We start from the raw sequence: 27531 nt of genomic DNA, 5'->3' as shown, positions 1-27531 counted from the left end.
GCTGCATCTCGACCTTTCGACACCTTGCCTGCGATCAGGCATAAACAGTCCGTCTCGGACTGGCTCCTACAAAAAGAAAGTGACGCGCACAAGCTTTTGGCCACATGGTCGTGCTGCTGGTGCGACATGGCGCAAACGAGGCTGCATTGTTATTGGTGCAAGGGCTAAGAGGAGCTATGCTCGGACCTGTCTAAGCGACGATGCCTTTTGCCGTCGACAATATCGAAGCTGCAGAGATCTGATTGATCCTCTGACAGACATCTTCTAATGCACGCGTTACTTGAGCAATCTGCTGGTCCCATCTGCGAGTCCACTTGGTATCCACGTCGCCCGTGCCGGCACTGCCGCCGGGACCGCTTTCTGCCGTCGCTCCTCCACTGGCGCTGCCGTCGCCGCCGCTGCTCTCCACCTTGGTAGCTTCGAGCCCTCCTGCCGTCGTCTCTCCCTCACCACGTCGCTCCTGATCGATGAAGAAGAGCACTCCACCACCGCTTCGTGTGCTGCTATCGTCTACCTGGTCGATCCACCCTTTGAGTCGTCCTTGCATGATCATCCTGCGTGCGATGTCTTCTGCCCCCGTAGGGCTCAAGTCCACTAGGGCTCCCAGCCCAGCCAGCGTGATATTGTCGTACAACCTCGATGCACTCAACACGTTGTGCTCGATCATGGCCCTGTCTAGCACCGTCGATGGCGCATGTCGGATCGACTTGTTCCCACGCGCTCCCTCGGTGGTTGTCGCGGCCATCGACGTGCCTGAGGCAGATGCAGGCGCGAGCTCGGCAATCTGATGAGGAGAAAGCAACTTTTCGAAGCTCGCTATCTCGTCTGGACGAATTACACGGTCCAAAAAGACCTTGGACAGGATGGTGTACTGGGGCAGCGATGGCGCACGCTCGTCGCGCATCAGCATGGCAAGCGTCCTTGCTCGCTGCGGTCCGGCTGGCGACAGGATGGCAGCCGTCACAGCGGCGGACAGCATCATAGCACGATCGTCTTCGTCGATCTCGGCGACATAGCTCAGCTCGTGGTACCGAATCGCGGCCTTGGAGAAGCGTCGCTGCGAATCATAGACGCGGGCTTGAGAAAGTCGATACTGTAAACCCAAAAGCTTGGGGTCCTCAAGTCTGTACTTTAAACCACTTGCTGCGGCACCTGTCCCTGCTTCCTGCGCGTCGCCTTGCGCGTCCTCTCCTGCGGTTGAAGATGGTGCCGAACCGGCTGCCGCTTGGCCTTCCTCCTGCTGCTGTTGCCGATACTGGGACGGAAGAGCGCCGGGTACATTGTGAATGATCATGCTGGCGCGTTTGAGATACATATCTGCCGCCACTGGGTCGTCGCCTTCGAGCAGCAGACGCACGATCCGCACGTAGATCGAAAGCTTCAAGTGGTCCGAGACGTTGCGGTGACCCGAGTCCAAGGGAACCGCCAACAAAACGCGCGCGGCTTCGTTCCAATCCTCCTCCGCCTCAAGCAGGCTCGCTAGCTGCATTCGAAGACTCGATGCCTGTTCCTCAAAGCTGATTACCCGAGGCTGGAGTTGGTCTAGGGCATTCTCGAGCAATTGTCGCCGTGTATCTCTGTCGGCGATCGCAGGAATCCCACCGTCCTCGTCATCCTGCATCCTGTCCTTGTCGCGGCGTCGAGATTCATATCCCTCTGCAATCCGTCCTGCATGCTGCTCGAGCACAGTGAGAGCTTGTCTGCCGATGACAAGGCCACCGCCGGTAGAGTTTTGCTCGCTGAAGACCGCGTATCGCAGGTAGGCGGACGCAGCTCCGAGCAGGTCTTCGCGATTCAGCTCGCTTGAAGGCTGCTGCAAAAGTTCCGAAATGAGTCTCTCGTAGGTAGCCAGGCGTGAGGCATTCGGCTGTGTTGCTACATGCTGCAAGCGAGCCGTGAAGGACTCCGAGGTTGAAGACATGGTGACGAGTCTCTAGTTGCCTGAGAATTTGTTCCCGCCAGCTTGTGGCAGCTCCCCTTTCTTCTCGGCTACTCAGAAAGATCGAGAGATAGATCGCGAGTATGTGATCGTGATGCTCTTGGGCCGCAGCTTGGCACTGGGAGCGACAGATGGGATCAAAGTGTTGATAGAAACGAGGAGAATGGCGGAAGTGGAGTAAAGGTTTACTGCGCCCTTGCGCACCTGCACCGTGCTTTTGCGAATGTAAAATACTTAATGTTATTAACACGACTCTAACAGTTAGTACCTTTCGCCGTCCCGACTATCGAGGGAATTCGTCGTTGCGCCTCGTCTGCGGTGCTTCGACCCGACAAACCTGAGAGGCGTTATATGCAAAGACGAAGCGACGAGACGGATTACACAAGCAGAGACTGTAGCTGATGTCGAATTCAAGAGGTTGCCCAGCGACAGACTGCGGCGACGACGACAAGATGAATCGAACGATCGCGAAACACATTTCCGATTTCATGCCTCTACTCTGCGGGACAAGCTTCAAAGCTGTCTGCTGCCCCGGGACAAGGCCTCACTTCGTCCATCAGCGTGGAGTTTGAGGACTGCGGCTGGTCAATGATGCTTCACGCTAACCAAATGGGAAGGCCATCGAGCTTTGACAAGAGTGTGCGACGGGAAAAGCCTCAAAATCGACACCCGGTCGGTTCGCTATGAAAGTCTCGTCCAAGCGAGCATAGAGTTTGAGTTGTTCGCGGCTGTCGAAGAGATGCTAGCAAGAATCTGGGTGTTGTCGAGCAGAGGTCATGGCGATATCAGCGACAGAATCAGGCCATTTTGTTCCATGCGACAGAGCTCCGACTGGAGCCACGCGCGGGGCCGGGGCACAGCTGCACGCCAACGCCTTCGAAACCAGGTCACCGAAGAATGGTGGACGGGTTCTGCGCCCGCAGGAAGGGGTTGACGCGATCGATCTTCCAGGCACATGTGTAGAGTGAGCGAGAAGCAGTCGGGCTTAGCCTTGGGCTTGCGCTTTCGCCTGGAGGCGGATCAGCTGAGTGCGAATTTGGCACTCCGACGGTTGACGGCGGAAGAATGGGATTTGGTTGGCGCCCATCAAACAAAGCAGACGCCGACAATAAGTCAGCCCTTGCTTTCAAAGCGCCAGGCTAGCTCTGACATGGCCACCTTGCTGCACCTGCTTCCACCGCAAGATGCCGGCTCCGGCTACAAATTGAGCGTCCTATTTTGTATGAATGACGTCGCCGCAATGCACATTGCTCTCATCCGAAGTTTAGATCTCAGGGTAAACGAGGTCTGCCAAAGCCGAGGTGTAGATTCGATGCAGAAGCGAGACAGAAGCCAGCAGGTTGCAACCAATTCGCCTGTGATCGTGCTGTTGATCTGTAACCAAATAAGCGAAGTGTCGGAGTTGCATTTTCCTTTGTGGCCTCTCTATTCGAATGTAGGAACAAAAGACTGTGTGGCTGCAGCCACCAAAAAAAAACGGACAAAGAAAAAATGCCGAACCGGGATGTTTGCAAGCATCAAACTTGGTGTAGGTGCAGGAAGCTGACCTCGACTATCTTGATCGCTTGCACGACAATATCAACCTTTCGCCCGCTTCCATTGCGTCGGACTGTTCTCCATAGTGCGGGGAATTTCTGCTTGAGTTGCTTGATTTCTCCCTCAAAACCTCAGAAGCGCGGCTCGTATAAGGACAAGACCTTGGCATGTGTCGAGACCCCTTTGCAACTCCCCCGACACGATCTGCTTCTACAAACATTCAGACCCTGGAGCAACACCGATCTGCTTCCAGTCGAGACGAATGTAAAGAGCTTCCACCTGAGCGGTGTCATATAAAGGAAAGAGGGATGCGATGCGAAAGTGTGCGTACGACTGTGATGCGAACGAATTCATGAGTTGATGAGTCAAAACCGAGCTGGGACCGCATGACATTTTCGCCCAAACGGAACGCGCAGCTTTTCTGGATCCAATTTCGCGCTTTTGCAGAGGGTGAGCGGGGCGTCTACTCATGATGAAGGGCTGCACCGAACGAATGTTGAATTGTTCGCAACGACATCGGGCGGAGATCGTCTGCTTTTGATCCGCAGACGGTACGGTACACAAACGCTGCTGGACACACCCACCGTGTCGGTCGAAGAAGAGACTGGGCGGTAAGGCTAATGACTGCTGGGGAATGCTTGCATGACGAATCGACTCGCTTGACTACGAGCAGCGAGCAACTAGAAGCTGATGTGCTGGCTGGAGCTGGCACTGTGCAGAGGTCTAAGGAGGGATGGCGATTGTTGTACCTGCTGTCAGGCTGTGACAGTTGTTTTCGGCGCCTGCTGATGCGAACGCAAGCCACAAAGGAGGCGCTGCAATAGTGCGTAACGTGGTCGCCACAGATGCAGGGAACGCCGGGTTCCGGCAGCCCCAGCACTGCAGGCTTGCGCCTCACCTTGTCAGAAGGCTCGAGGTAAAACGAAAGCTTGTCGTCTTAGTCGACTTCCCAGTGTCAGGGCAGTCTGCAATTTGACGATGGCACAACAAAAAAAAATGTCAAATCGGATGGCAGCATCAGGGAAAGACAGACCAGGAATCCTTCGCTTCGATCTACTGTTGGCCACCCAGGCTCCGGGTACATTTGTGTCCAGCATCAGCGTGAGAGAAGAGGGGTGCGGCAGCATAGCCGAAATGGTCGGCTGCGCACTATCTCGACGCCACCCGACGGAGAATCACACTGCGACTCAATTCTGTGTTCTACGTCGCTGCAACCATTTCGGCATGCAGCTTTACTGGAGGCCACTCAGACAAATCCCTCGTCACGCAACGGGGCAAATCTTTTACCCAAGACAAGCGAGGTCTGAAGCTGAGTAATGCCTGTGCAACGTGGCAGCGAACCGAGTTTGACTGCAGCATCACCGAAACCCACGACTCTTTTGCTGCTTCCAGCAAGGATTCGTATCGACTGTACAGTGCACTGTGCAGGCGAATTGAAGAGGCGCGGAATGGAGTTGGCGACCGGTAAGAGGCGTAAGCGAGCGTGATCAAAGCCTCCCCAGACACCGGGCAGGCTCGAAGCCGAGATGATTCTGTTTGCACCGGTGTCCTGATCATGCACATCTCGTTGCCGATGCCGGTGAAACTCGTTTGCGGCACAGCGAATTTTGGAGGGTTCGCATCTTCTTGCTTACACCAACTTGGGGGAGTAAGGAAGGCCAAGCATTCCGTCGAAAGACAGGCCCGCTTCATCTACTTGATATGCACGGGTTGAGAACGATAGCAGACACGTGGACGGGCAGTCTCCACTGTTGGCTCGGACTGCATTTTATGCAAGTTGGTCTGACGAGCCCCGAGAGCGGCAGTTGTAGCTGTACAGAAATTGAGCTCTTTGAGAGCGCCGGGGACCGGGACGCTTGATCTGTGGCCAACTTCGTCGTGTAAGGGAAGGCCTAGGCACATCGATTTTCGAACAGACATCAATCTTCATGCGACAACTTTCTCTCGTCGAGGCGCAGATGCGGTTCCCAGATTTCATGAATCTCGATCCGCGGCGGATTCGGAATGTTGAAAGTAAGGGTTAGCTGGATCCGGACGGCGAAGCACTTGCGGACTTGCAACAAGACTTTCAGTCAGTCCAGTCTGTTGCCACTGGGATATTACTGAACATCATAGACCTCGCAGTGTCGGTTGCGGATGACAATGAGCTCGCCGATCTCGAATCGACCTGCCGCAATCTCGAAAATGAGCTCGCTAATGCGGAGCGGCATGGCTTTCATCTCGGAACGACTCTAAGCGAAGAGCATGGCGGGAATTCGGCGTGCGAAAGAAAGGCTAGTGCTCCAACTGCTTTCCAGGCTTGTGTCGGCCGGGCGAGATCCGCAGGCCTAGCTTCATCTTCGCGCTACATGGAGAATACGATCGACCATGCGCCCGCGAAGAAAAGAAGGGAAAAGCATTCCCCTGCGCAGAAGGAGCTAGTCGACAGCGTGCGTAAAGGAGTAAGTTGACCTGACGCTCGTCCATCCGGCGAGTGAGCAACTGGACGCAGACCGTACTCCCGCCGATGCCCTTTGGCTGAAGATGGCGCAAGGGTGTGTTAGTGGTCTCAGTTGCTAAACGTAACGCTAGTACGGGCCGAGCGCCACTTGGGTTCAGCGATAAGGGTCGTGGGCCCTTGCGCTCATTGTTTCCAGGAAGCAGTTCTGCAGTGCTATCGGAAATCACGGTGAGTCGGTGCTGGCGAATGGCCTGACGAGGGCGGCGGGTGACGTTGGCGCTTTGTAGGTATGGCCGCTGCAGGCTAAGACAATCGTACTTTTGCCGAATCCGAACCGAAAGCAAGGGGCTCGTGGAAGATTAAAGCTGATTACGGTCTGGACCTCGCTTGCATGGTAGGTTCCGCTGAGCCACCGTGCTTGGTTTCCAAACACGCGTGACTGCTGCCGACACTCGAGATTCGAGTATTGGAATGTTTCGGCTAGCTGCGAATTTGCAATTATTGGAATGGGAAGAAGCAGAGGTTGTTGCTCACGCTCAACAAATACTCCGACCTGCATCGTACCACCACAGCACGAGGGCTTCAAAGACAAGCCTTGCCGCTCCTGCCCGTCGTCGAATTGAGGACCGACATGGAGAAGTCTCGCGAGGTTGTGCCAGTATGAAAGCAGCGGGGGAAACGAGGTGGGAAGATCTAGGCCGACAAAAGGGAACTTGTTTGCGTGCAATCCGAGTCGTCGGTCCCCCATCTTCGAGATTGCGACGAAGAGACCCGAACGGACCAGATTCATGCGGGTATGACATTATAGCAGAAGGAATGCGGTGGGTTGCTCTTGCTGGCCAATCTTCTACAAGTCCGGGCATGTCGGGCATAATCCTGGCAAACCTTCGTCTCGCGTACCTCGCTAGTTTTTCACCAGCGTAAAGGAACTGAATAATATTGGATATTAAGCCATAGATTTCAATGTCAGGCAATAGATTGGAAAGAGGAGCCACTATAGACGGAGCCGAAACACACCGCATCGGATCACTTGAGGGCCGGCTCCGATGGAGCGGCAACTCATCGTAAGACAAAAGGTATTACAGTTTACAGGCTCTCGTTCGGTGCTTACGGTGGCAACAAAGCGTCACAACAAACAGACCCGCACCAAATCGACACGCACACTGCGTTCGGAGTTTGGAATTTTCGTGGCGACATGCATGGAATTGGCTGTGGTCCGAAGCTGTGGGTCCGTTGACATTTTTTTGAGCGCAGCCGCGGTCGCAAGCTTCGTCACACTTTGATTGAAATGAAGCGAGCAAGAAGTGGGACTAGTAGCTTTCCTCACATGGAGCCGAGTCGAGTGGGATGGAATTTTGTTGACATTATGTTCTATAGCAAGCTCCGTTTGAAGCCCAGGCTCGTTCGGTCATGGTGATCGTAAGCACAATCACGATGTCGCCTAACCCTCTTGACACCTCTTGAAAGATGCTGCTTAATGCGTGGCTCCTGTCCGGCAGGGGGAGCTTCCGAATTCAAAAGGGGTAGAGTGCAAGCTGGTCCGGTGATGCACGTCATTTCCGGACGAATGTGTCGTGGCATCGTGAGCGGCAGGCTTCGGATGCATATTTGAGCGTCTCGGACGAGATCCCGGTCAGAGGCAGAGCGGTCAAGCTTCCTATCAGCTCATTCTGCGTTCCAAACAGCTTTGCGTTCAACGAAATGACATGCCTCATACCCTTACTGTAGTACTTGCTGAAGGCGGACACGAGACGGGGCTTCCAAGCAGCTCATGCCTCTCTTTTTGTTTTTCCGTTCAATTTGACTGCACTGTTTATACAGTTTTTCTTTTCGAATAATTTATTTAAACACAGTACACCATACAGATCCAGTGTTTTCGCTTGTACGACCCGGATTTGCTGCGGACTGGCACCCGAAGGCATTTGCTGTTTTTCTCTCATCGCTCGAGCGACAGTCGACTTTGGCAGCCAATCGACTGGACGACAACGACCACGAGCGCTCGATCCCTCTCACCATGCCTGACAAGACGAATACTCGTAGCGTAGCTGCATGCTAACTATTTCATCACGATGGGCTTGGCACGCCAAAGGCAAGGCGGAGACGGGTTGACGCCGGCGCCGCAGATCCGGCTGTTGACCGGCAACATGTCGTTGTCTACTTGACTGCAATGCGGCTGCCACGTCGTTCGGCTGCGAAGCGGCCTATCCGTTGCGCTTGCGCTCTTGAACTTCCGACCCTTGCTCCCCCCTTCCTGGGTCCTGTTCGGCTACGAGACAAGTCGCACACCAACGCAAGCTCGCGAGCACACGCGCACGCACGTACGCACGCACGCGCTTGCTTCCGCTCTCGCGTCTGCCGCCCTTCTGTTATTAATATAATAACTACAATAACGCCGCCTCCGATGTCATGGCACTCTTCCGATGTCACACCTGTGCTTTCCTACGACTGCTGATCACTGTGTCTCTCTCTCTCTAACCCAGTTCCATACATGCAGACCCCCATGCATGCCGGTCTCGCTTTCCGTGTTTGACTGCATCCGCGAGATCTCTGATTCGGCGCACGTCCGGTTCCAACCTAATTTCACACCGAGAACATCTCGAGACAGTTGCGCCGTCCCACTTCCCTCTCCTCCGCCTTTCCGAAGCATCCCCAGCCACACCTCACCCAGAACGTCGCCTCCTGTCGGCTGAACGGGTTGGTTTGCTCACCGGCCTCGCTTAGTGCATGGACTGTTTGACCGGCAGCACGGTAACCCTTCATTTGATCGGATCCTAAAGGTCACAACCTGCATGCTTCGCTGCGGTCGGCACTCGACTCCTTCTGCGTTACCCTTGCTTCCGCATCACGCTCATGTTGGCGTTTGACTTTGGCCTCCTTTCCTCCGACTCCTCCGTTTTCTGCTTGCGCCCCTCCTTCTCGAGCTGCATCTGCGGGCACTGCGATCACCCTCTGTCGCCTCAGCCGTCCACCTTCGCATACACAGTGCAGCCAGATCCACCGTTTCGCGTGTTGGCGCCTCCGCACCTACGCACAGCCAACCCTACCGTATCCGTCTTTGCTCAAGCGGACACCCTTGACTCTTGCCGACGTTCCTTTCTTTCCCGCCTTTCAGAATCACCAAGTTCATGCCGCAGAGCTTGCAGAGGTGGCAACAGCACTCGTGGCGCCGTTTCAAAGCAGGCCTAGGCAGACATCGATAGCGGCGCCGCCACTTTCCCTGTCTTCCTCCCTGTCTCCCTTCAACGCCATTGCTGCTCTTTGCCTTTTCACCTTTGCTGTCCCACGACCGCTCTGGACAAGCTAGCGTGCATGCCTAACATTCTGTCACAACCAGAAAGCTCTCTTCCTCGATCCTTTCGCCAATCTTGTTCAATCTTGACCAAATTTCTTGCCTCTTACTCTCAGCACCCGTAGAGCGATCCCTGCCCACCCCACACGAGCATCTTTGCTAGCGACCAGCTGGAACACCGGACCAACGCCACCAAACCAAGCTTCTTACGGACCCCGCTTCGACCCTCTTTTCAGCATCGCGCCATCGCGCCAATCCGTGCTCATCTAGTTGCTCGGCGTGCCTCACACACGCCATCGGCAGCAGCGTGCACTCCTCGTGCTGGATCTCAGTGACGACCGCCGCTATCTGTTCGACACTGTTGACGCACTTGGCCTGACTCGACCCGTGCACCGTCCTCACAGGATCCACCGTATCATCGTATCCGGTCAACGGCGTGCACACTCGGCGCCGAGCCTTCACATCTCACTCGTGAGGCATCCACTCGTGGCCTTGCGTGATCCACTTCCGATCCCTACTGGCTTCCATCTAATAGTTCAGCTATCATCTGCACTTCGACGCCACCTGCGCTCCTTCATTCGGCGTCGCCAGCCCGAACTTTCTGTGGGGACTTGGCGTCCGCTGTCATTACGCCATCTTCATCTGGCCGAATCGCCCACTCAAAGCAGCCACGAGCACTGCAGCACGACGTCAGTCTTCATCAAGACCTTTGTCCGCCACTCTGCAGCTCCAATCTTCCTTCTGAAGCGTGGGTCCGGAAATACGAGAGCCAGTGCTAAGGTTCGAAAGAGCCGTCGAAAGCTCAATCGCATCGAGCAGGCTTCTTGCGTCTTTCCTAAGCGTAGTGAATAACGTCACCTGCATGGCGGCGTCGTGCATCACTTCATTAACGTGTCCCTCCATCGCGCAGCTCGTTCTTTCACTTGACCGCCACTGTGCTGGGCGGAACCGCGCTTCTCTGCCGGTTCTTCCGCCTTGCGCCACTCGAGTCCTTGATCTCTTGCCCTTTGTGGACACAGACTCATCGAGTACCGTCCAAGCCATTTGCCAGCTGGCTATCGCGTGGTCGGCCGATCACGCTCTCTTCTAAGCTCCCTGTCCCGCTTTCTCCCCTTCAACTTTCTCCATCCCTGCTCCGTTCTCTTCCTCGGTTCATTGCTCCACGGGCCCTCCTGTCTTTCCGGACGTCAAACCTGTGTATCTGGTAATTCCATCGATCTGATCAGTCGCCACACGTGCAGGCTCTTCGAATTGATCTGGACTCTTCTCATTTTGCTAGCCATCTATCCCGGTTTTTCTCCAGGCTTCAAGGCAGCTCTTCACTCAGCTTCAATCTCGGAAGCGACGCACAACGCTCACTTGTTGCATCTATCCAATTTCGACCCTGATCAGTTTCCATCGGTCCGCTAGTGCTTATGCAGCATCGCCATACGAGGGGCACTCTCCAGTATTCAAGCTTCTACCCACGCCTGCCGCTTTAGCGACTTCGTCTCAGCTTCTCCGCTCGCTGGCGGCAATGTCTGGCATGCCTGCTCGGACCTTTCGCGAGGCCAGTCGACCACACCAAGAAGTCGCGGAGCAAGCCTCCAACGCAAAGCCTAGAACCCAGCGGGAAAGCCCCTCAGCGACCTCTTTGACACGGATGACTGCCACTGGTCCCTTGTCGCCGAATTCCGTCCACAAAAGGTCACGAGACTCTCCTCAAGTGCACATCAGCTCCTTTCCTCGCCAAGATTCTGCTGAGGAGGACGAATTGAGTGATGACCCACCATCGCACCAAGTGCGTGATCGCAGCTCTCGGTCACACCGCACGCCTTCCACCAAACGTAAACACGGCAACATATCCACCCAGGCTTCAAGTCCGAAGCGCTCCAGAAACTTCATCGCTGACGGTCTTGCAGATCAAAAGGTAAGATCATCCTGAAATCGACTTTTTGTCAAGGTCTTTTATGCGCCCATTCCGACGAGAAGCTGATACTGTTGCCCTTTGACCTGCCGGTGCATCCTCTTCAGACTGCTGAGGCTCCACATGTGGCAGATCCGTCGAGCCGTGGCTCGTCTCCACAGGAACCCATTTCTGCCAAGTCCGACAATCGTCAAGAAAGTCTAGAGCATGATCGTCCATCGGCACGCTTGATGTCAGCATATGAGGTCGACACATTCCTCGATCTCATCTGCAAGCATCATCCGGAACCGTTGACGCCCGAGACTATGCGGCAGAGCGTTGATGCGTTGTATTCCGATTGGGAGCAATTCTGCTCTCGTCGTCAAGCTCCTCTCCGTTTTGCTAAGAAGCCGCTCATGGACGAGTATGCCAAGATCTTCAATGGTATATATGGTACCGATGCCCAAGATAAAGCACAGTCGATTGCTCAAGAGCTCTCACAAAGGTCATCGGGTATACTAGCTGGCAAACACGCGGCAGACAATGATCGAGATCAGCGCCTAGACAGCGGCAGCCGACACAGCGGAGCCTTTTCTAACACCGATCGCGAGACGGACGATGAGGGTGGCGTAAACGAAAATGATGACGACGATGATGACGACAACAACGACGATGACGATGACGATGACGATGAGGTCGATCCTAACGATGTCATGACGGCTGCCGACGCTGGCGCATCCGACGGGCCACTACTCGATTCGAAGACGAAGGAGGAGAAGGGCCGAGATGCATCGAAAGAACAACGAACGGGGACAGGCTCGTCAACGAAAAAGTCCAACATCGCTCGAGTCGGACGCAATGGTCTGGCCGTCCTTCCTCCAGGTCTTTTCGACATTTTGCGCACACACCTCCGCGACGACATTCTGTCGAGCATCATGCCATCGGTGCGCAACGACCTTACCGAACAGACCCGCGAGCTCTTTCTGCAGAATCAGGATCTCTTCGGGCGAATCAAGGAGATGGAGGATCGTATACGCAATCAGGATCTCTGGATAAGGCACCTGCTTGCTCGCGATCCATGGGAAATGGCGACGCCCTCAGTAGGACCGCACGTGAGCGCTACGGGAATGGCAAGCGCCGAAGCAAAGCCGATGCCATTTGCTGCTTCCGCGAGAGATTCGGTCAAGATCGGCAGACCTACCCGGCAAGAGCCTCTGCCTCAGGAAGGCGGTCCGGGATCTGCGGCTCCGCCAACAGACTACTTCGGGGGACCCTTTCCAAGATCTCCTCGACAAGATGTGCGCAACGATCCCCGACGCTTCCAGCAGCCGCAGCAAGGCTCATTCGAAGGACGCGCACCAGCAGCTGCACCGACACAGAGCGTTGTCGCTGGACCATTTGGATCAGGTCGATGGGAGCCGGAAGCGCTCCCTTCCCGTGTCTACCAAGATCGTCTGCCGCCCACCGATCAACGACAACCGTATGCAAATGAAGCCCCTTTTCGCAGGCAAGGGTCGTGGCACAGTGACGTTCAGCCTGGTCGAGACCTTCGTCAGCATCCAAACGAGTGGCATGACCAGTCAGAAGGACGTTACGAGCTGCCACCTCAAGGACCGCATTTCCGCCAGCAGCGACTCTCGTCTGGCGATTCCCGAAAATTGAGCGCCTTAGGGGCCGGCAACGCAGCTGTCCCACGCGGAGCACATGCAAGACCCTACCCTTCGGACGGATCGCCGCCGCCACCTTTGAGCACAACGCATGACGAATTCAGACGTCCTGGACCTCCGATGCTTCCGCGGGAGTCTGCCATGTCACCGAGACAGCCAGAGTACGAGAGCCGACGCATGCAGCCGAGTAGGCCAGTCCACCGTTCGGAAGCTTACCTTAGTAGCGGGGAGGCACTCAACGCATCTTTGCCACCACGGACCATGGCAGCTGGCTCGCCCGAGCAAATGCAAAGGAACAAGAGAGGCCGACCCAGCAAAGCCGAGATGGCCAACAGCGGTGTATCGTTCGGCACGGGTTCGCATGCTTCGGCGCCATCCAGGTCGTACTTGTCCTGACCAAAGCGCAAGCTACTCAAGGTTGCGACATTGCACGCTACTTCCAAATCCAAACCTTCATCCATGCTGCAGGAGAGCCGCCGTCTTCGCCCCCGATCAACCTTGGCTTCGACTGATCTCAGCTTTAATCACGCACTGCCACTCGTTGGCCAAGACGAAGTTCACACTCTTTACATGATTCTCTTGCCTCTATAATGTATAGTTAGACGTAATTTGTACACTTTCTAGGACTCTCTCGCGAGAAGCTTTTCTGCAGGGTGGAGTGAAAGTGAGGTGGTTGTATCCGAAGAGGGAGATCGTGAGTGGCAATCAGGATCGTGTGAGATTTAGCACGTTGGTGAACAGCAACCGCTGGAAGGTTGATTCGAGTAGGGGACTTATCCGGAGCAGACGGGCAGAGTGGTGTTGTTCTCGCGGGTGAAAGCGAGGATGTGATCGTTGATGACGCGATGGGTGAAACCTACTTCGCAGTAGACAAAGTAGTAGATCCACTTTCTTCGGAAGACGTCGACCTCCTTCTGGCGTGCCTGCTCGGGTAGGCGGCTGATCTCGTCGTGATCGCGCAGCAAAGCAGGACGGATGACTTTGTCAAAGTTGGCCTCGAAGCGGTTCTTCCATTCCCGCAGAGTTCTGGCGTAATGAGGACCGATGGAGACGAGGGTATCGAGGATGAGGTTGCCATTGCTTCCATCGGTGGCACCGTTGACGAGGGATGTGACCGAGGGAAGCACGCCGCCGGGGAAGATCCATTTTCGGATGAAATCGACGCCCTTATAGTAGGCCTCGGCGCGCGATTCTGGCATGGTGATGCACTGGAAAACCGCAACACCTCCTTGACGTTTGAGGACACGGTCGACGCACTTGAAGTAGGTGGGGAGGAACTCGATCCCTACAGCTTCCAGCATCTCGATGGAACATACGCGGTCGAATCGGTCGGTCCAGCTGGAAGGGAAATCGCGGTAGTCCATGAGGTGTACTTTGATCTTGCCCTCCATTCCGGCTGCAGCGATGCGTTGTTCTGCGAGAGCTTTTTGTTCGACGGAAAGCGTGACACTGTCGACGGTGCATCCGGTCTTTCGAACTGCTTCCATGGCGAACGAGCCCCAACCTGTTCCGATCTCGAGGACGCGATCACCTGGACGGATGTTGGCACGTTTGATGATGAGTTGCAGCTTGGTCTTTTGGGCTGCTTCCAATTCGTCGTAGTCGCTAGCGCGGGTGGTGACGGCGTCGCTTTCGGAGGGCGGGGTGGGAAGATCACCAGACCTTACCCCCGCGTTTGCTGCTGGCTCGCTGCTGTCGGTGTTGGCAGCAGCAGCGAATCTGAGAGGTTCAAAGACACCCGCGGCCGAGCTGCCGTGTCCGTTGGTGGCTGTGCCTAGCGCAGCCCTTGTCTGCTGGTTGAGCTTATCGAGCAAGGGCCCAGACACGTCCGCATCCAATGTATCGAACACTGCACAGGAATAGGTCATGTCCTTGCTCAAGAACGCCTTGTACATGGTGTTGCTGATGTCGTAGTGTGCACCGATGTTGCGCAAACTTCCGACCTTGGTGTTTGCGTAACGACGGTTGAGCAGCCCCTGTGCCGAGGAGATGAGCGAGCTGGCGACCGAGATGCTTTCGAGGTTGCTGAGAGAGGAACGATTGAGGATGAAGAGGTCAAAGCACGCGGCGAGGTCGGGTGTGTCGACATCGCCGATCATGTAGGCTTCGGCAAAGCCGAGATCGGCACCAAAGAACATTCGAGTCCAGAACGAGTCGGATTTGACGATGAGGATGGCATGCGGAGCCGTAGTTGAGCCACCACTACTTGCTGCGGCGGCGGATTCTGATTTGCTTCCGTCGCGGCTGCGCTGCTTGCTCCTTACGAGAGTGGGATCGCCAAAGCGATGGACCGTGCCGTCAAGCAGGCGTACTTCGAGCTGGCCAACAGTGAGCTTGGAGAAGAGCGCGAGAATGGAAGAACGCGCAATGGCTGCGGTTGGTCTCGCCAGAGGTGCCAGAAGCATCTGCGGCACGGGGATCGAGGGAAAGAGTCCGGTCATGGTGTCGTTTCGAAAAAGCTACCAGGTCCAAGCGCGGAAAATTGTACGACGAGGTGGATGTATAGCGTTGTGACCACCGATTCCGACAAGTTGGACCACAATTCAAAGCAAAGGGCGAGCCACGTTGAGGTAGCCTGTCTAGTCTTGGTGGAGCGACGAGATGAATCGCAAGGGGCAGGAGGGACTAGATGTTAATAAGGATGGCGGAAGTGAAGGACAACGGGAAGAAGGATGGAAATGGAGGAACAGGATGAATGGGCATGATCCGGCAAGGTGGACACTGTCAACGTGGGTGCAACGGAATGAAGGGCAGACGCGTGATTAGCTAGTCCAAGGCCACGGACCAAGCAAGTAGCATATTTGCCGCGGATCCTGCGATTGTCCCACACACACCCTCCCGCTCAAAAGAGCCAGCCGAGACGCACGGACAGCGGGAGAGTCTGAACTTTGAACAGGCGGATAGCGGATTGAAGCTGGGCTCTCAAGCGGAGAGGGGATCAGTAGGTTTCGCTCACGACTCGGATAGCGATGCTGGAAGCGAACGGCGATTGGACCAACGGAAGGGGCAAAGAAGACAGGTTGGAAGATCAGGCGATCTCGACTCAGGCACTTGACAGGCGGGTTCCGCGGATGCTCTGTGCTCTCCTCCACAGCAAATGGGACGGAGACGGACCCTGATAATCCCTCCGCCGCTTGTCTGTCATGGCACATGCAATCATCGACCCGTCTTGATTGCAATTCACTTGCACAAGCTGGGTATGATACAGGTCACCCGAATGGACCAAGATTGAGTGGGACACATCGAAGTAGATTGGAGCGGAGGAGGACAAGGAGGGCGGGACCATGTCACGTTCGGGCAATGCAAGTGAGACCAGACCGGTAAGGGCGGAGACTGGGGACGGACTTTATTATTAATATTATAATAGACAGGAAAGCTCGGATCGGACACAGGTCGAGTGCGGCGGAAAGCCTCGACGAGGACCTCGGAATGGGAGCGTGCCTCGAATGGCAGCACCCTGCATAATTTGCAATGTCGCTGCCCCAACGATGTGAGCTTGTTGAGGGTGGCTCGGTCTCAATCAAGGCTAACCCTAACTACAAGCGGGCTTCTTTGTGCCCCTGCTTGCTTGGATTTGAGGTATGCTTTACCTGACAAACACATGGGGGAGGTCGAAGAGAGCCGTCATGGTATGCGACCGCCGAGGCTGTATGTAGGTGTGGCTTTGATGCACGCTTACCTCTTCAAAACAGCAAGCTGCAGCGATCGTCGGGCGCGTCGTACACTATCGGCGGCGAATCTTTGCAGCGCATGCAGAAGCGTCAAAACCAGGCTGAATTATCAATATGTTACGCCGTCTTCAGACAAAAGACCAGGGATCGATCGGGCACTATCCTATTCGACATCGCCGACCGCCAAATGAGGTTACATTTCTGGCGCGCCACGTGCACGCAGCGGATCGCCCGGACGTGGGATTCAGCTCTGCATCTGCCACGTTCCAGGAGAGATAGACCAGGTGAGCCACTTCGACGCACCGCAGCGTCCACGTTCGATATCATTGTGATGGTTGATAGGCACAAGCGCGGGTGCCGTTCCCACACATCCTCTCAGGCGAAAGGGAACGTCACCCCGGGCGACGCCGTACGCCAAGTACGGCAGAATCCAAGAAGGCTGGCTCACAGGGGAGAGGGGGGTCAGTCGATTGGCTGAAGCATGCATGCATGGATGGCTTCGGGACAACCGTAGGCGCCTGCAAGCGTTGGATGCCTTGCAGGGGAGCGAACCACCATACGGCGGCTGTAGTCAAACTCTTATTGTCTGCATCGCTTGCTCGACATGAGCGGTGTTAGAAGGCGATCATGGTTATTCAAGCGCCGCTCGTCCAATCCGCTGTGCCGATGTGCCATTGAAGAAGTACAAAAGAGAATTTCGTCATTCTTTTCCGCACGGTCGGTCAATCATGCACGAGACGCTGCCAGCTGCCGTCGTTAGCGGATTTTCCGGTTTCTAGATGCATTGCTCTACCCAACTACTGAATTCATGGCCCATAAACAGACACTGCCGAGGAGCTTGGCCGAAAAAAGAACAACACACCTCGCCTCGGCACCTTCTATGAATGCACACAGTCTGTCAGAATTCATTTGTGCTTTTGTGCTGCCGAAGCTTAAAAAAAAAAGTGGGGCAATCCCACACTGTACATCAATGAAACACAGTCAAACGTGTCACACTCCACGCCAGAGTCAATGGCTGTGCTCACTTGTGTTATGCAGACACACCGCCTTCTAATCGCTGCAGAGGCTACCATACCACCATCATCCATAACAGCGTTCGTAACTGCGCCTGCTTTGGGTCTCTGGCCATGCTTCCCGACCACCAGTAGGCGCATCCAGCTGTGGTACAGCGATTGCTACACATGCCGCTCTGTCCTCGCGCCGCCGCGCAGGCGCTCCACTCGCCGCCTGAGCTCCAGCAGCAAGAGCACAAGGACGACGCTGCCTACTTTGACCATATCGACAACTCGCCTTATACGCTGCAACCGCCCACTCAATATGGCTCAGACCAAGAGCCACTCTTGGAGTCGCAGTCAGCTCAAATTCACACCATCTCTTCGCACTTGTCGTCGGAGACGTCTATCCTGTCTCGTTGCATGACACAGCTTCTTCGCGCATCCTTCAATCGCTTTCGATCGTCATCTGCACCGACAGGCTCAATGCCACGATCGCGCAAACCATGGCTGCCCATCCTTCTCCTCGCAAACCTGGTCGTCACCGCGGTCTGCTTTGTCGCTGCTTGCATCCACTTTAACACTTTCACCACGCTCTTCCTATACCTCGCCTCGCTCGTAGTTGCGTTCCCCCTACTATCCTTCTCCCTTTGCGCCGCTGGGCGAACTTCGCACAACTACAAGCTTCAGCTCCCCGACCTTTCGCCTAACTCAACGCCGCTGTCTGAGCAGTCCATCTCCTCCTTCTCAGACCTTTTCGGCCGGTCTTCCACACCTGTGCCTCAAGATAGAGCCACCCCAGCCGCTGTCCCGTCCCGGCGCAGGTTTTGTCGGTCCAGCCATCTTGAGTCTCTTGCTCGATCGGCTCTGTACATCGGAGCCATCCTATGGTTGCTCGCTGTTGTAGAGTGGATCCTTTTCCAGCCCTCCCTTCCTACCAGAAATGACGCGGGAGGAGGCAATTTTCGCCCCCTCGTCAATGCATCCCTCGCGACAGACACTACTCCTGCGCCGCCAATAAAAGTTTTCATCGTCTCGAATCTATACAACAGCGAGGAAATCCTGCCAACCTATGCTTCATCCCTCAAAACCCTCATCAGGACCCTCGGTACCGATAACGTGTTTGTCTCCATCTACGAGTCGCATTCCACCGACCAGACAAAGAGCATGCTCGCACAGCTTGATCACGACCTTGCCCAAGTCAACGTCAGCCGCAGGATTCTTTCCGACGATCGTGCCATCCGAAAGGGCAAGCTGTCTGCTGTGTCGGATCGCATCCGCTTCCTCGTCGACGTGCGCAACACAGCCATGCAGCCGCTTCTTGAAGCTACGGACAAGTACACTCATGTGCTGTGGATCAATGACATTGTCTTTACCCCGCAAGACGCACTCACGCTATTGCGCACCAACAACGGCCGCTACGATCAGGCGTGCGCAATCGACTTTATCGGCAACGGTTTCTACGATACATGGGTCACCAGAGATGCGCATGGCGACACGCTCAAGCGACAATGGCCGTATTTCAAGCGTGACGAGGACGTAGAGGCGATGCGAAAGGCGATGCCCTTCGAGGTCAATTCGTGCTGGAATGGCATCAGCGCCTTTGATGCCAAGTGGTTCTATCCCGCGTCCAAGGCCTCCGAGCCTGCATCTCTTGATGTTGCGGACGCCGACGAGGACGGACCGTCGCAGCTGCCTCTCAAGTTCAGAGCTTCAAAGTTGTGTCTGTCGTCCGAATGTCAGCTCATCTCGTACGACATCCACCGGGCCACGTTTCCATCACGTCCTTTGGTCCTCATCAATCCTGGCGTCAAAGTGGCCTACAACCACCGGCATTACTGGCTGTACAACTCGCTCATCCCGTCGCCTATCCTGAGGCCTTGGAGGATCATCTGGCGAGACTGGATCGGAAATCGTCTGTTTGGCTGGGTCACCGAGGGTCTCCGATGGAGCAATGAGTGTAAGTCGAAGCAAAAGTTTTGGGCTGCTGCGCCAGCGATGTCCACCGCTTAGATGAATCGTAACATGCAGTGTCACCGCCACCCCTCGTACGTTGTGGTCGTCTGAGTATGAAGCGACGAGAGAAGGATATCTCTCCTCAGACCATGCTTTGTGAATGAGACAAACATAAGACATCTGTTGCCAGGTCCGTATATAGAAGGTTCGCCCCAAGTTGAGTGGCTTGTCGAGATGACCACGCGTAGTCTGCGTCGATTACTAACTCGATCGCTTTCAGACTCACTCTTGAAGCTGTCCGGACAGTTGGAAAAGCATCGGGATGGACGGTCGCACTCCCACCGAACTGCAACTCGAACCAAAGTTGATACCTTCACTGACTGTAAGTTCTTCTTCGTCATGGGCGAAGCTGGTCGAGATGCGGCCTCTCACATGTATCTTTTGCGCGCTCTCGGGTCATCCCGTCGCACGACTTGGTTTCAGTACGCGCAGACAGGACTGAGTACAAATTGCGCAACTCATGCGGAGGGTGGAATGCAAACAGACAGTTGATATTGACAAGATCAAAACTGAAAGGACAAGATATGATGTGGCACAACGATGCTCTTACGACGAAGCCATGATGGGACGCTCCGAAGCCTTAGGGGCACCGACAGCCATGTCCTTCTTGATCTGAGAGATGGCCTTACCGGGGTTGAGGTTCTTGGGGCAGGTCCTGGAGCAGTTCATGATGGTGTGGCATCGGTAGAGGGAGAAGGTGTTTTCCAGCTTCTGTCTTCGCTCCTCGCCAAAGTCATCACGAGAGTCGGCCATCCATCGGTAGGCCTGCATGAGGACGGCGGGACCGAGGTATTCGTCCTGGTTCCACCAGTATGAGGGGCAGGATGTGGAGCAGCAAGCGCAGAGGATGCACTCGTACAGACCGTCGAGTCGTCGACGCTCCTCGGGCGACTGGAGGTGCTCGCCCTCGGCGGGGGTGTTGTTGGCCTTGAGGAAAGGCTCGATGGAACGGTACTGCTTGTAGAACTGGGTGAGGTCGGGAACCAAGTCCTTGACGACGTACATGTGTGGCAAGGGGTAGATCTTGGTGTCGTTCTGCTTGTCAATTCGGCAGAGGCACGCGAGCGTGTTGACACCGTCGATGTTCATGGCGCACGAGCCGCAGATGCCCTCTCGGCACGAACGACGGAAAGTGAGCGAGGGGTCAATCTCGTTCTTGATTTTGATGAGCGCGTCGAGGACCATTGGACCGGTCTGGTTGAGGTCCAGAGTGTACGACTGCAGACGAGGCTTCTCCGATGGCTTGTCGGGGTTCCATCGGTAGATCTTGAACTGCTTCAGGTGCTGAGACTTGCCTGAGCTGCCAACATTGTCAGAGGTGGGCGTGGCAAGACGGGCAGCGGCGGTTGTGGAGAAGGCAGCAGCGCGCGAGGTGCTGGCAACGGACGGGCGAAGGGCGGCACGAAGACCGTTGCTGGCTTTGAATAGCGACATGGTCTGCTGTCTTTTTGTGTGTGTGTGCGAATGAGGGGGAGGTGATGATGGTGAACAAGGAAAACGAAGGCGTCGACCAACATATTGCATTGTGCATCACCGACCGACTCTGGCTCGCGCGCTCCCCGCACGGCACGCACTCTTCCTGGCTGGGGGACGGACGAGACTGACGAGCAGTGCTGAAATTCGAAGGGCGGCGATGACACTGCGCTGTGCCGTGCCTTCCGCCGAGCTGATTACCAAAACACGCGGGCTGCCGTGAGTTGACTTAGTCGGCTTGTAGCGGCTTTTTTCGCATTTCCTTGAATTCAGTGGCAAAGGGTGAGCGACGCTTTCAAACAGACAGAGGCTCCCAGGCCAGCAAGCAATTCAGAGGCCCAATCAGAGTCGAGTCGATTTCAAACCAATCTCCTCAACGCGCACGCCTGACGAATTTTCTTCCGCCGTCTCAATTTAGCGCTTCGCCGCGCTGACATAACGCTCCACCGTCGCAAGTGGCACTTCACTTTCCCCGCCGTATCCAGCCGAAAATTGGGAATAAAGCTTCAATGTTAGACCTTTGAGATTCGTCAAGTTCCGCGATTCCCCGTTCTTCCTCGTGCTCATGTTGTCACCTTTCGATTCAACATTCGCAAAAGGGTTTCGGAAGTCGGCCCTGCTCCACACAACTCCCAAACTGGCTCGAGTCTGTCAAGTCATCCTTCTCGACTCCTTCCCGCAGAACGACGGCGACACACATGACAGACTCGAGGGACGAGGCGTCCGGCTCAAGGGGCGTGTCTCGCCCACGAAGAGATTCAATCTCGCCTCGTCGCGGGTCGAGCTCGAGATACGGCAGCTCCACGCGCGACAGGCACCGACAAGACGACGAGGAGCATCGACACAGAAGGTCCAGATCTCACAGGCAAGAAAGCAGCAGAGGCAATCGAAAGCACCGCCGCAATGACGATGATTCAAGACATCGCACAAGAGATACAAACGACGATTATGGGTCGAAGCGTCGAAGGGACGAAGAGCGACAAAGCAGCACGCACCGAAGCCACCGCGCCGAAGGTGAACGACATACTTCGTCACGAACATCAAGCCACAAAGGCTCGGACGGTCATCCAAGATCACATCGACATGACGCCTCATCTGATCGCCGAGATCGAGACTCCAGAACTACTCACCAACACGACCGCAGCGACCGATCTCGACCTCGCTCGCCATCACCCTCGGACTCGCCAGTGCCGCGCGCGACCAGCTCCGGCAATCGTTCCTCGACACGTCAGCTCTCGCCGATAGCACCTCAAAGCTTCGAGCCACCTGAAGAAGAAAGAGACGAAGATGCTCCAAACTTCGCGCCATCGGGCCTCCTCGCCGCTGAATCAAACACCGTCAACGGCGTTGCGCTCAAATACCACGAGCCGCCAGAAGCACGCAAGCCCAAATCTGCCTGGCGTCTGTACTGCTTCAAAGACGGTAAGGAGCAGCAAGTGCTTCATCTCGGCGCCCAGTCCGCCTATCTCCTCGGTAGAGATCGTACCGTCACCGACATCCCGCTCGACCACGAATCATGCTCCAAGCAGCACGCCGTGCTGCAGTTCCGTCAAACAACCACAACCAACGAGTATGGAGACAAGAAGAAGCGCATTCACCCCTTCTTGATCGATCTCGAGTCGAGCAATGGCTCGTACGTCAACGATAACGAGATTCCAACTTCTAGATACTATCAGCTCAGGACAGGCGACACGCTCACTTTCGGCGCTAGCACCAGGGAGTACGTCCTGCTCGACGAATCCTCGGCGTAGGCGCCAATATAAGACGCAAAGGCTGTTGCGGAGTTCGTCTTAGATTCGCTCGACGTAATTTGATGGAACGATACCGGTTCGACCGTCTTTGACCACTTGGCACCATCTGTCGAGAAGTAGCGTTAGAGAAGCGAGGATCGATTGTCAGCAGTCACTCAGACAAGCCAAATGCAAAGAAGCAACACTTACCCGTCTGCATAATTCATACCGACTGCAGTCAGCTCGGCTTGCTCGCCCGTTGCAAGCGAATGCTCGTCCTCCCCTTGCGCTGCGTAGTCATACATTGCTTTGACAAACTGGCCGCATCCTTGTGGTAGCGCTGCTCCACTGCCGCCACCTCCGTTGATTCCGGTGTCTTGATTGGTCGTTGGTGCTCCAGGAACAGCATCGCCGAATTCGCAGTATGATGTCGGTACGAGACCTTCTTTGCCAACGCCTGCACGGACCTTGATCCAGCCACTGCCGTCTACGTCGTCCTCGAGCAACTCGACGCGTTCGCCCTCGGCCACGCTCAGCTCGAACGGACTGGATGCGTGGAACGCAAATATGGCTCTGCCGGCGGGAGATGGTTCGCTGCTCTCGTCAGTTGCCGCCTGTGCCGAGGAACGGCTCGGTGGCGGCGGGACGCCCCTGGTTCTTGAGCTTCTCTCCGGCTTGCCGTCTGCGATGATGGCACTGGAACGTTTGGGTCTGCTCAAGGATGCAGAATTGCGTGGAGAGCCGGAGCTGGCTGCTATGCCGCCTCCTGGAGCCGCTTTGCACTCTGCTGGCACCTTCATCTCACACTTCTGATGCACCGTGTACCCACACGGCTTGCACACCGATCCCTGCTTGGACAATCCCCAGATCTTGTCGCCACAAAAGTGGCACGTCGTGGGAATACCGAACGAAGCGGGCTTGAACAGATGAGGGCGTGCTTGTCCTTGATCGTCACCAATGTCGGCCACGATAGTTTCCACTTCGGCCTCGAGATCGTGCAGCTCGATCTCAAGCGCAGACAGTGTGCGAGTCGCTTCGAAGAGGTTGTCCTCAACTTCGTCGGGGTTACCGAGATTGTGCTGCTTGCTGTAAGCATCGCGCAGATTCTGCAATCCATCCACCTCTTTTGCTTTGGCTTCGACCATAGGCTCGAGTTCGGCGATGCGATTCCTGCATCGCATAAGTCGATTCTGCAGAAAAGTGACGGCGGAAGGCTCGGTCAACATGTCCGAGGTATCAAAGAAGCCTACGCATGGCTCGAAGGACCACCCACTGGGTTCCTGCCATCGTTGCTGGTTGTGTTCAGCGAACAGCGTCTGATCTTGTGTTGGATCGACTTGCGCCGCTCTCGCTTCCAAATCTCGATGTTTCTTCGCTACCGATTCGTGGTGTGCAGCTACGGTGGACTGTGCTTGAGCAGCCGACTCGGCAAAGCGACGTGTGGATAGTGTCCAGAGCGACTGCAAGCTGTTCTGCACCGCTGGCAAGTCGTTGCGGTAGAAGCGCTCCTTGGCGCGGTTGGACACGGCGATCTGGATGAGGTAGCTGTTCTTGCCATTCCACATGTCCATCTCCGCCGACTGAAAGGCTTTCGAGGCACGATCCGCATGCCGATCTCCTGAAGCCGCTTTCTCGCGCTTCTGTCGCTGGGAATCGAGCTCGTGACAAAGCTCATCGTACTTTGCTTTCGCCTTGTCCTTGTCCGAGTAGGTCTTTTCGCGATCAGAGAGTAGCTTGCTGGCAAAGGCGACATGTCTTCTGCGAAGATCTTCGCGAGCCTTGGTGCTTGTGATCAGGCTGTTGGAGAGCTGGTCAAGCGTGGTAGCGAGATTCGTATGGTCGGCGGCGGTAGCATCGTGTGTGGAATAGAGATCGGTGATGTGAGTTGCGAGAGTGGATTGGGCATGCTTCCATTCGATTGTGGGTGTTGGGCCGACAGAGATTTCTTGCTCTTTCTTGGTCTTCTTGTCGCGATATCTGCGAACGAGCGTCTGGAGCTTGGCGGCGTAGTCGCGTTCGAGCGCGGCTCGCTCTGCAAGGAACGATGCAACGTCGTTCTCCAAGGCGAGCTGGGCTGATAGAGTCGCCGCGATCGTTGGGAGCTGGTCTGGCAGCTGGTGACCAAACTCGACCGCCGACTCGCTCATGGTAGGTGGGCTGGCGAGCCGTGTTCAGACCGTAGTGCAAACAAAGGGTAGTGTGTCAAGAAGATATGGTTGTGCAAGTAGTCGGGCAAGGTGTCACATGCACGCCTCGCTTATGGAGAAGTGTAACTTTCGAGGCTGTGCACCGTGCCCGTGGCGTCATGACGCAGACGAGCCAAGTACGACATCTTTGGATTTTTGACGCCTTCATTTTCAATCCTTTTCCTATTTCCAACTCAATGGCTTCGTCGGCCTTCAAAGATCCATTCATGGGTGGCAGTCCACGGTATAAGCATCTGCATCAGGCACGCAAAAGCAAGCCAGACGGGTCGGTATGGGTATCTGAAGCTCGTATTGACTATCACATTAGAGAAAAACACGTTGTTTTCTTTGAACATCAGGACCACTCTTGCCATGCCTAGGCGGTGGCGAGCGGCACCTTGTTCTCAGCCGACTGCGTCGAAGCGAGACCGTCCTGATGTTGAGGATGTTCCGGAAGCCTAGCACTCCCTTGCACGGCTTTGCGCGATGTTATCGAGGTCCTCAGCAAGCGTGTGGCTTCGACGATCCAAAATACGGCGTACAGGCCGACCTGGACACCGACATCGATCATCTCGTCGCTGAGCAGGTATTCAGTGCCCAAGCGGTCTTCGACGCCCTTGAGCTTGCCCATACCGCCGAGCGCGACCGAGGTGAAGGCAACGAGCAGCGTCCAGAAAGACCAGATCGTCAAGCTCACAGCAGGTGGGCTGGCAGAGCGTAGATGCATGAGGACGAGCACGATGAGGATACCGGCCAAATTGAAGGGGAGAAGACCCACTCCGCGGTTGGCTAACGCCAGACGCACGATTTGAAGAATGTCTGTTGGTCGTATACATGCGAACAAGATTGTGGTCAGTAAGTGGAGCACGAAAGAGCGAGCAAGGCATCGAGACCGATCAGCTACTCACTCATCAGGAGCGCTGCAACGACGAGCAGCGTATACAAGATATCCATGCTGATGCGAAGTCTCGAGTGTCTTCCGCTAAATTTGCTGTCGTTGCGGTAGGCGTTGGAGCTGTAATTGATCAGCCTGGACGTCGAGCTTGAGTTGTATCGCTTGCGTTTCAAGGCGAGTCCGAGCAAGGGCAGCAGCACGAATAGCAGCACCCATGTTGCCAATGGTTCCAACACCACATCGTTGAAGCACGTCGTGGTGACGCCTTGCGGCTTGGTCGAAGCGAATCCGAACTGGTTGTCGTAGCGCAACCCGCACAGAGCTCGATGCGCCTTGGGCGGGTCTCGATTCATGGCAGAGTTGGTGTTTCCCATGCTTGCTGGAGTACTATGGACGAGAAGCCTGGACGAAGCACGGCTGTGGACACAGTGATGATGATGGTGGGCCGATACCATGCGAATGCAACATCTCTTCGTCCTTTAAGTGTTCTCAGCCCAATTCCACTCTCCTGCGGTCTGCTTGATCTGCCCATCAAAAGTCAAAAAGGCATTGCAGATCCCAATGCCGGTGTTTGGACTTCTTGGTTAAAGTCGGATGCACGCCTCAGGCATGTTCGGAGCGAACCAATTTCCGCGGTACGGCACGCAAAGCCGCCAGCTCTCCGTCAATCGGGCTGCAAGAAGACGTGGCGCGCGCTACATGATCCCTGAGGCGAGTGCAGCACAAGTGGCATGATTTCCTGAGTGCCAGACGGTCGGACGAGATGCGGCCATCCAACGCCTCGTGCAGCTGCGAGACGCTGCCGAGGTTGTCCAACCGTATTTTGATCTCGCTTAAGACTACATCTTGAACGCTCAAGCCGCCGGTCTTTGCTCGAGCTCGGCAGCGTGGACACAGTGCAGGAACATCCAACCTGGGCAGCTGAAAGACTTAAAAACATATTGTCACTCACACTGAGATAGGGTCTAACAGTCTCAATCCCAATTCCTCCACTTGCAAGTCAACTCGACTTCCGGGAGACGGGCCAGACTGTATGACTCTGTGGCGAGAAGAATGGCCAATCAAACGTTCTTCAGCCTCGTGCACGCTACTCGGCTCTCGCTCACCACCTTAGCTTCGTCGTCGTCACGTCTTACACTCGCCAATGTTGGGCACATGGTCTAGAGCGGCTCGCGCCGACCTCAAGGCGAGCCAGCTCACCCTCGAGCACTTCCTCATGCGCTCGCGCACCCTGTCCCTGTATCGCAAGTACGTTCGCGCAACCAGAGACATCCCGTACCCATCAGCACGATGGGAGACCATCGAATTCTTTCGCGATGACGTTCATCGCTTCCGCCACGAGACCGATTTGGAGCGGATCAAGGATCTCTTGATGCAAGGTCATCGCTTCCTCAAACAGATGCAAGGTCAATGGACGTTGGCCGGCGCCTCATCCGAGGGCAATAATGCCAACAAGCTCCGAGGTACACGGCAACTCTAACTCAATATCGCGCATCCAGCGGAAAGTCTCGAGGCTCCGGATAGATCCTACTTGAATCTTCTCCTGGGTCTTTACAACGCCAGTCTTTCCAGCCTGCGCCTCCTCGGCGCGATGCTTAGCCTCCGCGTGCAGGTTGAGAATCTTGACCTTAAGGAATGGCAAGATCGTTGGTACCGCCAGTGTCAAAGCCCGCACAACCTACGTCGCAGTGCTAGACGCATCGGTCTCTCGGTGGTGTCGCGAACGATGGACATCACCACCGCCTTCTCGGGACAGGCTGTGCCAATCACCCAGCAGCCGCCACCCGTTTTTTAAGGCACCCCCCACCTTGC

At 55.6% G+C, this 27531-nt stretch overlaps 11 protein-coding genes across 11 annotated transcripts; 6 read left to right on the top strand and 5 right to left on the bottom strand.

Annotated features, from left to right (window-relative positions):
* Positions 1-190: 190 nt before the first annotated feature.
* Positions 191-1921, bottom strand: PHSY_001506 (hypothetical protein; the record flags this gene model as incomplete). The annotated part of the gene is made up of 1 exon (XM_012332135.1): positions 191-1921. One exon carries the CDS (start codon positions 1919-1921, stop codon positions 191-193), a length of 1731 nt encoding a protein of 576 aa, XP_012187525.1.
* Positions 1922-2894: 973 nt separating this feature from the next.
* Positions 2895-10056, top strand: PHSY_001505 (ribosome biogenesis protein; the record flags this gene model as incomplete). The annotated part of the gene is made up of 6 exons (XM_012332134.1): positions 2895-3215; positions 3923-4086; positions 4706-4939; positions 6112-6143; positions 7769-7951; positions 9740-10056. 6 exons carry the CDS (start codon positions 2895-2897, stop codon positions 10054-10056), a joined length of 1251 nt encoding a protein of 416 aa, XP_012187524.1.
* Positions 10057-10720: 664 nt separating this feature from the next.
* On the top strand, positions 10721-13152 carry PHSY_001504 (hypothetical protein; the record flags this gene model as incomplete). Its single annotated transcript, XM_012332133.1, has 2 exons — positions 10721-11113; positions 11218-13152. The coding sequence occupies 2 exons, from the start codon at positions 10721-10723 to the stop codon at positions 13150-13152; spliced, it is 2328 nt and encodes a 775-aa protein (XP_012187523.1).
* A 377-nt stretch (positions 13153-13529) lies between these two features.
* On the bottom strand, positions 13530-15197 carry PHSY_001503 (hypothetical protein; the record flags this gene model as incomplete). The annotated part of the gene is made up of 1 exon (XM_012332132.1): positions 13530-15197. One exon carries the CDS (start codon positions 15195-15197, stop codon positions 13530-13532), a length of 1668 nt encoding a protein of 555 aa, XP_012187522.1.
* A 1309-nt stretch (positions 15198-16506) lies between these two features.
* PHSY_001502 (hypothetical protein) lies at positions 16507-16905 on the top strand (the record flags this gene model as incomplete). Its single annotated transcript, XM_012332131.1, has 1 exon — positions 16507-16905. One exon carries the CDS (start codon positions 16507-16509, stop codon positions 16903-16905), a length of 399 nt encoding a protein of 132 aa, XP_012187521.1.
* A 703-nt stretch (positions 16906-17608) lies between these two features.
* On the top strand, positions 17609-19432 carry PHSY_001501 (glycosyltransferase; the record flags this gene model as incomplete). The annotated part of the gene is made up of 1 exon (XM_012332130.1): positions 17609-19432. The coding sequence occupies one exon, from the start codon at positions 17609-17611 to the stop codon at positions 19430-19432; it is 1824 nt and encodes a 607-aa protein (XP_012187520.1).
* Positions 19433-19981: 549 nt separating this feature from the next.
* Positions 19982-20869, bottom strand: PHSY_001500 (succinate dehydrogenase; the record flags this gene model as incomplete). The annotated part of the gene is made up of 1 exon (XM_012332129.1): positions 19982-20869. The coding sequence occupies one exon, from the start codon at positions 20867-20869 to the stop codon at positions 19982-19984; it is 888 nt and encodes a 295-aa protein (XP_012187519.1).
* A 737-nt stretch (positions 20870-21606) lies between these two features.
* Positions 21607-22659, top strand: PHSY_001499 (hypothetical protein; the record flags this gene model as incomplete). Its single annotated transcript, XM_012332128.1, has 1 exon — positions 21607-22659. One exon carries the CDS (start codon positions 21607-21609, stop codon positions 22657-22659), a length of 1053 nt encoding a protein of 350 aa, XP_012187518.1.
* Positions 22660-22844: 185 nt separating this feature from the next.
* On the bottom strand, positions 22845-24785 carry PHSY_001498 (hypothetical protein; the record flags this gene model as incomplete). Its single annotated transcript, XM_012332127.1, has 1 exon — positions 22845-24785. One exon carries the CDS (start codon positions 24783-24785, stop codon positions 22845-22847), a length of 1941 nt encoding a protein of 646 aa, XP_012187517.1.
* A 415-nt stretch (positions 24786-25200) lies between these two features.
* PHSY_001497 (hypothetical protein) lies at positions 25201-26093 on the bottom strand (the record flags this gene model as incomplete). Its single annotated transcript, XM_012332126.1, has 2 exons — positions 25201-25643; positions 25733-26093. 2 exons carry the CDS (start codon positions 26091-26093, stop codon positions 25201-25203), a joined length of 804 nt encoding a protein of 267 aa, XP_012187516.1.
* A 770-nt stretch (positions 26094-26863) lies between these two features.
* PHSY_001496 (hypothetical protein) lies at positions 26864-27199 on the top strand (the record flags this gene model as incomplete). Its single annotated transcript, XM_012332125.1, has 1 exon — positions 26864-27199. The coding sequence occupies one exon, from the start codon at positions 26864-26866 to the stop codon at positions 27197-27199; it is 336 nt and encodes a 111-aa protein (XP_012187515.1).
* Positions 27200-27531: the final 332 nt, after the last annotated feature.

The sequence above is a fragment of the Pseudozyma hubeiensis genome (assembly GCF_000403515.1).
Source record: "Pseudozyma hubeiensis SY62 DNA, scaffold: PHS16, whole genome shotgun sequence".
In the NCBI taxonomy this organism is placed as follows: domain Eukaryota; kingdom Fungi; phylum Basidiomycota; class Ustilaginomycetes; order Ustilaginales; family Ustilaginaceae; genus Pseudozyma; species Pseudozyma hubeiensis.
This window is presented reverse-complemented; position numbering and strand designations above follow the sequence as displayed.